Source organism: Phaethon lepturus, unplaced genomic scaffold, assembly GCF_000687285.1.
Source record: "Phaethon lepturus isolate BGI_N335 unplaced genomic scaffold, ASM68728v1 scaffold5268, whole genome shotgun sequence".
In the NCBI taxonomy this organism is placed as follows: domain Eukaryota; kingdom Metazoa; phylum Chordata; class Aves; order Phaethontiformes; family Phaethontidae; genus Phaethon; species Phaethon lepturus.
The window spans coordinates 49,278-60,166 of record NW_010556785.1 but is presented as its reverse complement, the minus strand read 5'-3'; the positions used below and the strand labels follow the sequence as shown (position 1 = coordinate 60,166).

General features: G+C 35.1%; 1 protein-coding gene across 1 annotated transcript in view; it reads left to right on the top strand.

Annotated features, from left to right (window-relative positions):
* Positions 1-2,433: 2,433 nt before the first annotated feature.
* Positions 2,434-10,889, top strand: part of LOC104625031 (A disintegrin and metalloproteinase with thrombospondin motifs 6) — a gene marked incomplete at its 5' end in the record, with an annotated part of 45,266 nt that continues 36,810 nt past the window's right edge. The window contains 4 exons of the mRNA XM_010292553.1: positions 2,434-2,536; positions 3,666-3,799; positions 5,796-5,919; positions 7,166-7,246. Of these exons, the coding sequence (XP_010290855.1) occupies positions 2,434-2,536; positions 3,666-3,799; positions 5,796-5,919; positions 7,166-7,246 (442 nt within the window). The remainder of the gene's footprint in view (positions 2,537-3,665; positions 3,800-5,795; positions 5,920-7,165; positions 7,247-10,889) is intronic.

Below are 10,889 nucleotides of genomic sequence, written 5' to 3'. Positions count from 1 at the left end.
ACCTAGTGATTCTGTGATTCTGTGAAATGTTGCTAGGATTTATTTTATTCTTATCATACTATATTTCTTATTGTAAAACAGTTTTCAATTCTGTTCTTACTTGATTTTGCTTCCTTTATTTCTTCTTTATTTGTTTATTACTGAGAGGAAGCTCATAGGGTCACGGAAGGAACATCTAGAAGGTATCTGAGGAGGTTATTCAGGCTATTTCCTGGCTTAAAGGCAAAATTAACTGTCATTAAACTATTCTTAACTGATGGTTAGGCAGCTGACCTGTTTTATAAATACCTCCAGTCCAGGAGATACCATTAGGATTCTTCAATGTCCTTACAGTCAGGACAGTTTTCATGAAATATAGTGTGTGTTTTCCCATCTTTTGGGACCCTTACTTATTCCTTCCCCACTAAGACGGCAATTGATGATACTCCCTCTGTGGGAGCTTTCCTGTGTTTGCAGACTATGATGTCTCTTCTTAGTCTTCTTTATACCAGACAGTCTCTGTGTTAATAGCATTTGAAATCCCAGTAGCACACATCTTCCTGAAGCATGGTGCTTAAATGTCTGCGCAGGATTCTAGGTGAGGCCTGTCAGAGCTAAGTATAACTTCAAACTTTGTCTGTCAACTTAGTGATAGGATTGTGTTTATTCATTTCAGTATTGTGCTCATTTTTCTTGCAGGAGTGACAATATTTATTTAGTCTGTTGATCCATAATGTCCAAATCCCTTTCTTAAGAGCTGGTTAGGAAGTCATTCCTCAGCTTGTGCTTGCACAGTTGATTGTTCCTCCTCAAGTGTAGTAAAGTTGATCCATTGCTTTGTTTCAAACCATTGCTCCAATTTATGAAAATCTTGTCAAATCTTCTATTCCAAAATGTTCATTCCCTACTTATACTCAGATTTCAATCAATAATTTAAGCAAGATATTGGAAAGGAAAATTTGCATTTCATTGTCTAGGTCTTAAAAACAAACCTTGAACAATTATAGACTCGATCCAGGCCCTTTGGAAATGCTATTCTTACAGTTTGACAGTGAATAATTTTTTTAGCATGTGTTTTGTGTATGGTTTTCTAGTGCATAAACACATTGGTACTTCAAACTACTGCCTTAGTGGTTTTGATTATTGTAGTCTATTTCTTTTATAGTAATATTTAGGGTTGTACATAACTAAGAATTGCTGAGACTAGTAGATTTTGTTTCAAGATTTACGATAGTCCTTAGTGCTTGACATTTTTAATGGAATGGTCTGTTTGATTAATGTAAGCATTAAGGGCATGAAAATCTGTCCTTGTTTTTATGAAAAATGTGTTGTTTGTACATCTTTTCTGTTGAAGTTTCATTTTGCAGTGTCAAAATTCATTGCCGATCTGTAATTTTCAACATAGAACTCCCTAAAGCTCCTACTATTCATAAACCAAAAAAACCTCATTTTGACTTCATTTTCCTTTCAGAGATGAGTTAGTTCTGTTTCCCTTTCTTTTGACCGTTTTAATTCTTTGGAAACAGTGCACACACTCCTACTAGGCTTATTTCTCATCAAACACTTCCAAAGCCATATATGACTTCTTAATTCAAAAGGCATCTGCTAATGGAAACATTGAGATCAGCAGAAAAGAACATAAGCTAATGAGTTCTGGAAACAAAAGGGTGGTAGAAAGAACACACTCATCAGAAACTTATTTTCTACCACGAATGATGCTATATCTAACAAAAACGTACATTTTTCCAACCAAAGTATTTATAATTGTGAATAAAATAAAAAATGCTAATAGAATTGCAAGACACATAGTTACTCAGTTAAAGTAACTCATTGTCTGTTTTAAAATATGTATAGGATGTGAAGCTTAGTTGGACATACATCTAAAACTCTAAAAGCCTCCTAATTTTTTATATTCTATAAGAAATATTTTTTGCTTACAAGTTCTGTGAATGGTTTATCTATATAAAAATATGTGTGTATACATACCTTTAAAAGACTCTTGTTCTTCAGTCTTTTCTCTTAATAGAATGTAGGCAAATGGGTTTTGTTGGTTCCGTCCATTGTGCATACATTCACAGATATTGTTCATTGCTTTAATAATTTTAATATTTTCAAGCCTATTTTTTCTAAAATACATTCATGTGAGGAGCTATATCTTGGAACAGTACCTGAGTTTCAACTGTCACCCTTCTGGCTGTGTTTCTCATCTTCTGTGAGTGTAGTATAGCCCTTTGCTAATAGGAAACACAGCGAGTTCAATTACTGAAGTCTGTCTGACATTAAGCTCCAAGATAACAGATTTCTCTGAGATAAAATGTTTGGTATCATGTCAGTGTTGGTTCGATGATTTGTCAACACTCTTTAGTTTATGTTTGCAATATAAGCATATAAGCATCTCCTTTTATGTTGATATTTGGAAGAAATAAACCATTTTTTTGGTTTTTATTATTTTAGCCATGTCCTTCAGGGGCTCGTGATTTTCGAGAAAAGCAATGTGCAGATTTTGACAATATGCCTTTCCGTGGAAAGTATTATAACTGGAAACCCTATACTGGAGGTAATGGTTAGCTTTGCAAAATGTTATCATAGGTAAAGTCTTCAAAATTATATAAATGTTATATAGATATATAGTAATGTTTGTAAATAGAATGTTTTATTAAAATATAATGAGCTAAGTTTGTTAAGCTTGTACTTTTGTCAGTTGCTGAAAATGTTGCAGAACAGCCATCTCTATTCTTGTAGAGTTTTGTGAAGGGGAGTGAGCTTCGTTGTAGGGACTCCACTTTAAAAATACGGAGACCTTCTCCACCTGCAGTTGCAATAGAATTAGAGATTCCATACGTGATCTGTAAGTGCCTTTCATGCTGCAGTGATGAGTTCAATATAAAAAAAATCTCACAATAAGTTTTCCTTTCTCAAGGTCAGAATATTAGGGAAAGGAGAAATTTATAACAGTCTCTAAAGACTGTTTCAATAACTGAATTATAAATAATTGTACTGTGCAATAAAAGAGTATTTTGCAGCAGAGAAGAGGGTTGTAATTTCTTTTTCTCTTTGAGACAAGTTTAATCAAGTTTAGTAAGTTTCTGTCATTGTTCCAAGTTCGTAGGCTGCCCTTTTATGATCTTGCTTTTTCCTGCTCTAAATCCTGAGTAAGTCCATCTTCCCTGTTGTGTTTTTGAATTTTATTGACTTGAATGGTTTTACTCATAGTTTTTTACATTAAAAGCCTAAAAAAGATCGTTGTGATCACGTGGTCTGAGCTGTAGCATAATTCAGTAGGGCTAAATTCCTAATGGAAATATTTTGATCTTAATTTTGAAATTTGCCCTGTCATACTTCTAGCACTACATTCCTTTGTTATTCCTGTTTTTCAAAAGGTGAAGTGGTGTCCTTATTGTTTTAAATTTTTCAATAATAATTAGGGTTGTATTAACATAATGGGATCGTTACGGAGCCAACCAACTTTGCCGTATCTTACTATGTGAAATAATCTTGTTTTTGCAAGAAAGAAGAATCAAGTAGAGAAATCAATAAAGGGAAGTTAAATAAAGCATATACATTATATGTGTCAGGTATGAGATAAGATTATAAATTTCAGATCTGTTTATGCATATATATTTTTAACTAATTGTTAACTTGTCAAGATTTCTGGTGGCTTTTTTTCATTTGTTTATGTTGTCCAGGTGGGGTTAAACCATGTGCATTAAACTGCTTGGCTGAAGGTTATAATTTGTACACTGAACGTGCGCCTGCATTAATAGATGGGACTCAGTGCAATGCTGATTCACTGGATATCTGTATCAATGGAGAATGCAAGGTTACAAATGCTTTATAAAGTACTTATGGATTACTGTGTTGTGTCTGCTATCTCCTACATTTATTTACGGTACTTGTTTGTTACTTATATGAAACGGGAGTGTTGACAGGTCAAGTTGTTAATGAAAGAGTAAGATTGAGACAAAAAGATAAAAAATGTATTGCATAAATTAGACAAATAATTTTAATTTCAGTAGCTTCTCACAGACATTCACAGAATCCTCAATTTTGTCGTCTGTTTTTGTGCTTTCTGGTTTCTGTTGAAGAATCAGTGGAAAGGGCAACAGGAGATGAACAGATTCCTTGCACTGTTCCAAGGCCTGTTCCATTATTCCAATTAGAACACCACTCTGGCTGAAAAACAGTAAATGTGAACATACTAATCTCTTTCTGTGCAGCTAGTTCATCCTGTTGCAAACAATTCTGCTGTTAATGTAACTGAAACAGGAAGTTGTTACTATTGCTCTGTAGTTCTAGGAAAAAGTGTATAATGATGCAAGTATTTGCTATTTACTATAAGTGTGATTATCTTGTAAGATTCCTATAGAACTGCATTAAATGAATTTGAATAGAATTGGAGGTCTGTGCCATATTTTTGGTTATATACATCCCACTGCTGCTTCAGTTTAGCAAAGCATTTAATTATGTACTTAAGTGCAGATGTCTCAACAGTGCTGGTGACTCTAAAAATTCCAGTGATTTCACTGAAACCACTAACATAAACTAAAGCTTTACCCGATGCTTAAGTTCTTCACTATATTGAGGGCTGAAGATGTATGTTTATTGAATAATGTGGTGAGACCAAAAGCGTTTGCCATGTGTTAGTAAACTAATAAAAAAAAAAGGCACAAGAAATAACCTGAGGAATTCTGATGTATCTTATACGCAAGAAGATTTTAGTAGTTTTGGGAAATCTTTTAAAATTAATAATCAGACTAAATCTTGAGTTGAGAATAAGCTATACAATAAAGTTGGGCCTTTGTCTTCCTGGTGAATCAGAAAGTTGAAATGTACATGGTTAGAATAATACTTTGTTGTCAATTATTTAAAGTATTTTAACTTTGCTTATGACCTATGTATTAACTGTTTACAAAATGTTAGATAACATTTTTAGACAGTAAACAAAGTTGTGTAGCTGCCACCTTTTTTGTATAAAACCTGGAAAAATTCGGCAAGCTGCAGTGTTCATTCTGTTTACATCCTACTTGTTCATTCTCTTTTTTTTTGTTTTTTTCTAAAGGATCCAGCTGTCTCTATTTTCATTAGCTTTGTAATAGGGTCGAATCAGTATGTTATAGGGAGTTAATCATTGTTCACCATACATGGATTTCTCAAATAGATAATCAGAAATGTAATGTACTTTATGATCAGTTATAGACTCCTCTTTCTTCCAAATGCTTTTGAATCCTATCTAATACAGCACATAATTCAGCCTTTCAGTAAGTTTTGTTCTGCATTCATTCTTAGAGTGAAGTCATTTAGACTTTGCATTCAAACTTACAAAAATTATTGCAAGTTTTTCCCGGAGGATGTGGAAATACAGTCGATGAAGCTGTAAATGGCTTTAGGAACAATAATACTATTTATGCTGCATAAATGTTTAAGGAACACACAGCAAATGTTTGCCTTAACAAAACAATATATATGGAACACAGTTAGCTGCTGTAATATTAAATAAAAACATCACTAATGGTTTACTGATAGCTGTAATAATTACATTGTTTGTAAATTGCTGTGAGTTCCCTTCCTGAAAGTCACAGTAGAAATACAGAATGCTTATTAATCAAGATTTGGTAACAACCCAAAATGTGGATTGTTCTCCTTTTTTATTTTCTTTCTCTGGTAAGCGAAAACCCACTTATGGTAACAGCTGTCAACAACAGTAGATAAAAAGAACTGAATATCTCAAACTTGAGAGAAACATTTAAAAAAGAATCTATGAAGGTAGTGGTGCAAGACATCATCCTGTTAAAATATTTGTTCTTACCTGTTGTCAGCATGTAGGTTGTGATAATATTTTGGGGTCTGATGCGAAGGAAGATAGATGCCGTGTTTGTGGAGGAGATGGGAGTACATGTGAAGCCATTGAAGGTTTCTTCAATGATTCATTGCCCAGAGGAGGTATGCACATCTATGTCCATTCTATTGCATAATGCATTTAGATGACTCTTTGGCAAATAACAGCGCTGCATTGATTTCCAGCATGGCATTGCTACTGGTGATTCACTTTGACTCCTTTTGCTTTGTTGTTTCCTTTTTCTATGTTAGTTTGGATTTATGTCAGATACAACAATATGCTTTATTACTGAATACTTAGTCCTCATGATTTTTCATGCACATAAAAAGAAAAAGAGCGGGGGGGTGTTTATTATTATTTAGTTATGGTGGTGTAATAAAAGTAATGTTGTGTATGATTTTAATGTGTATGGTGGAATCTGATACTTAGTCATACATGAAATTGTAGAATAGAAAGAATCCAGAAATGTATCTTAAGTTCATCTTATTAAGAACTGAAGGAATGTTATGGACAATTAGTTTAAAGCTTAGCTCAAAAAAGACAGTGTTGCAATCTTAGTGTTATCAGTTTTGGGCTCCTGAATACAGGAAAAGGATTGATGCACTGGAGTGACTTCAGTTCAGTGAGGGAGCACTATGATTACTGGGGTTTGGAGCGCTTGCCCCTCTCTGAGGAGAGGCTGAGGTAACCGGGCTTATTTAGCCAGGAGAAGAGGAAGTTTGTGGCTACCTAGTATCAGCCTTCCAATACCTATGAAAAGTTATGGAAGAAGACAGAGCCAAGCTCGTCATAGCAGTGGGTACATGGTGGGAGAAGAGATAATAGCCATATATTGAAATAAGACAGTTGCTGACCAAATGGAAGGAAAAGCTTTTTCACAAAGACAGTCCAGAAGTGGATCAGGTTGCCCAGAATCATTGTACAGTTTCCATCTTTGGAGTTTTTCATGACGCATCAGGATAGAGCTCTGAGTAACTTGGTCTGATCTCCTAGCTGACTCTGCTTGTAGCAGGAAGTTAGGCTAAATTACTGTCTAAGGTCCTTTCCGACCTGAATTATCCTATGATCCTAAGGTCATTTTATACGTTAGTTACTTGTGATACACTGTTGAAAGAACTTAGCACTTAAAAAAGGAATTCCTGATCACATGGTAAGTTCTTCCTACGACTTTCAAATTTGTGTATGAAATTTGAAGAGTTTTCCTTTATATCACATGGAAGAAAATGTTCAAGTATATTTGAATCCCATATCACATTCTAATTTTTAGTGGTAAATGATTTATTAACGGTTAGTTTCATGACTAATATTGATTAATGTAAACAACAAATAAAATTTACCTTTGTCTTATAGGCTATATGGAAGTGATTCAAATTCCAAGAGGTTCTGTGCACATTGAAATAAGAGAAGTGGCAATGTCAAAGAACTACATTGGTAAGAGCATGGTTTAAATAGCAGACTGTTCTTAAGCTAGAGTTTATGTTGTGATTTGAAGGTGTATTTTCTGGTTTGGCCAAACTGTACACATAGTAGAAGAAGCAGAGGTGATTGTTAGCTTCTAATATTGGGTTGTGATCAGACAGTTGCAGCTGTTGGTTAGAACGTGTTCTCTTGAATGGAGCTAATGAAATAGATCATGTGATTCCTCCGTGTTCGCTCAGTGCAAAATCAGGTCAACTTCACTATAGCTCTGGTGTCAGACTTGAGCTGAAGTCAACAAGGACCACTAGATGATCTACTGTCCCACTCTGATGTAATGTCTTCCAACTGGGAAGTCTCTGATCTTGGAGGATTATACTGTTTTAAAATAAGATTTTATTCTTGGAATGATTATTAATCAACAGCCATAATTACTTAAATGCTAACAATACTGTCTCCTTATCTTAAGCCAATCTAATTAATTCATTCCACTGTGTTGCTGTGTTGTAGGGACAAGATGCCATCCTTGTTTAATAGATAAGGAAAATGAGGTGCGGAAAAACTAGGTGCTGAATTGAGATCATTCAAGAAGCCTGTTGTAAAGCACAGAATCAAATCCATATTCCCAGATGATTGTTCCTTTCTTTAAAGACTGTGTTAAATTTGCTTTCTCTTTTTTTTTAATACTGATATGTACAAATCTGGCTTCATTGAACTCAAGACAGCATGCATTTCTGAAAGTCTCTATCCTGATTTGCATAGCAGTCAGTTCACAGTAGTGCAAGAACACCCATTTCTTAGTCAAAAATAGATTAGAGAGCTGATTAGTTGTACAGAAAACTAACAGATTAACAGTTAAGTACCCGAAAGCTACTACCTCTTCAGGCTGAACAGCAGCTGATGAAGCTCCTTTTGTCAGTCTGTACTTCATGTAGTTCATACGTATTTACACTGACGTGTTGGAAGGGATTATGATGCCTGTAAGTGTGAGTTAGAAGGGCAATTATTCCCCTAGGTACATTAATTCCTAAATTGAGTGTATTGATAATAATGGTACCTTTCACTGTTGGATCCCTACTTTCCTTTCTGCCTGCCCTCACCCTTCAGTAATTCAGGAGATAATCATCTGAATTATCAGGAGATTATCATCCTGAATTATCAGGAGATTATCATCCTGATAATCATTCAGGAGATAACCATTCTGCAGGAATAGTAACACTACTACTGCAACAGTAGAGTGCTTATTATTATTTCAGTGCCACAGTCCCCATGGCCCCTCCACCATGTCAAAATATACTCTAGGTGGTTGCTTATACTATACTGACATTTCAAACCGAGTTGGTGGCAGAGAGGCATACAATGCATCCTGTCATTGTAATTTTCTAAGTGCTATTCCATGGGCAACTGAAAACCAGAACAAATAAGATAACACTTAGCTACTACAATTAATTTTGTTATTCCTCTATTTTATAAACAGAGGAGAGTGATCTGGAAAAGCATTTAAATTGGCACCGTCTGTCTAAAATGATGACAAATATAAGTTTTTTGGCTTAAATAAAAAAATACAGACAACTTCATTGGTATTTAATCTGGCCACAGATCTAAAAAGGTAAAGTGGTACATAAACACGTTTTTTATGTGCTTGTCACAATTTCAAGGGATTTCCTGAGTTCCAGAATCTCTCCTCACTACTTTGCTTCATGCCACAGAAGCCCTGACTACACAAATGGGGGATTTGTGTCCGTCACCAGTTTCTTGTGTTTCCAGCTTTCAGAGGTGCCATTATATCCTGTATTATAATCTTACTAAGTCTCAGGGGCCGTTTCATTTTGTGATGGGATGTTTTGTATTGTGAGTGTAAACCAGATCACTATTTTAGGATCACCAGTTTCTGGGGAAAGGCAGGCCTCTTATCTGTCTGTTTCCTAAAAAGAACTATACAAGCATAATGGTAGTTACAAATGAGTTTATTGAGTTAGAGTACATACCTCAAGGGTATTGTTTTATCGATATTTATTTAGTGACTGTGTCAACTTCACAGCTCCTTACCTGTCTTTATGGAGTTCCCTCTGTTGTTCCAGGACAGCTGTTTGTGTGGTCACACTGTGAACCAGATTAGAGAATTGAGTCAGCTGAAAATAACCATTTACACATATTACTATATTTGATGTGCACTGCTGCCAAATATGTGACCACAATCTAAGAAATCAATTTCTCCATTTGGAAGTATACAAAAAAAGATAAAAATAAAACCCTCTTCCTCTGTAGCTCTCACACTGGCTTCAGAGCTTAGCAGTTACCAAGCTTTCGAAGTAACTTGCAACAAACACCCCATGGTGCCTTAAACTAAGACCCAGTTCTTTTGCAAGCCGTGGCCTCAAACTTAGGCTGCAGTTAGACATTTGGCAATTCAGTTAGCTGAGTCAGCACCTGTCCTCCCTCCACCTGTCTCTGCCTGATCATTTCTGCACCAACATCGCTCCTTGTGTTGCGACAGCAAAAGCATGTTTCTGCAGCTGCATAAATAATTCAGCATTTTAAACTGGTCTGTTCAACAAATAACCCAGCAACAACAAAATTGCCTGTTTTCAGAGCTGATGAAAAAACATGTGTTTAGTAATGCTGTTATCTTCCCTTAAATGGCTTAATCCAGGGTGACATCTTCCCTTAGATTTCCCTTATGCAACAGGGTGTTGTGTGCTAATTTTCTGTGGGAATCCTGCATTCTCAAGTTCTCATAAATTATATGATTAGTACATTAACTTGTTCCTTCTGTCTCATATGCTAACAACATTATGCCACTACATCATCATTGTCATGCAATTATGTTACTGGAATGCTATTCACAACTGTGTGGCATTCACCTATGCATAACAACTGACATTACATAAATCTATTTACAGAATGCAAATGCATTTTTCTTTGGCAGACGGGTGAAAAATGAGCTGCTTTGCTTCTGGATATACATCAGTTTAAGTGTATATAGCATACATACAATTGATAGCATATAATTTATTAATTATAATATTATTAATTATGTAAACATGTATGAGAACGTTTGTTCTCTTGTGCTCATTTATATGCCTCAAATGATATAAATAAAGAATTCACTTCATTATTTGTTCTTAGTAGATACTAGACATCCTGACAAGAAAATGTTTGGAATTGAGTGGCACAGTAAGAGACTTTAATATGTCTTGGTAGCTTTGAGACACCCTGCGATCTTCTTTTAATCAAGCTAGATTTTGTAAAAGCAGGATGGATAGAAATTTTGGCTGTGTGGAAATAGGACCACTAATAAAACAAAATACTGATGTTCAGCTGTAACACTGTTACTTCAGATAGCTGTGTAAATAGATCAATAGTGAAGTACTCTTCCTTTCCTTTAGTACAGTACTGCTTGCAATTTGTCTTATTCTCATATACTCACTTTTTTTACCATCTCCTTCTTGTACTACAGAACCTGTACAGACAATAAGGAATCTGAATTGCTTTGAGAATTCCAGATAAGGGAATGTGTCAGAGCTAGTTTCTTCACTCAAAGCACATGATTGTTTCTAAAGTAACTCAAGGAAAGTCAATGAAATAAGATTTATGCTATGGAAAGACAGTCCTTTTCAGACCTTATGGTGCTGATGGAAATGGTTACTAATTCCTG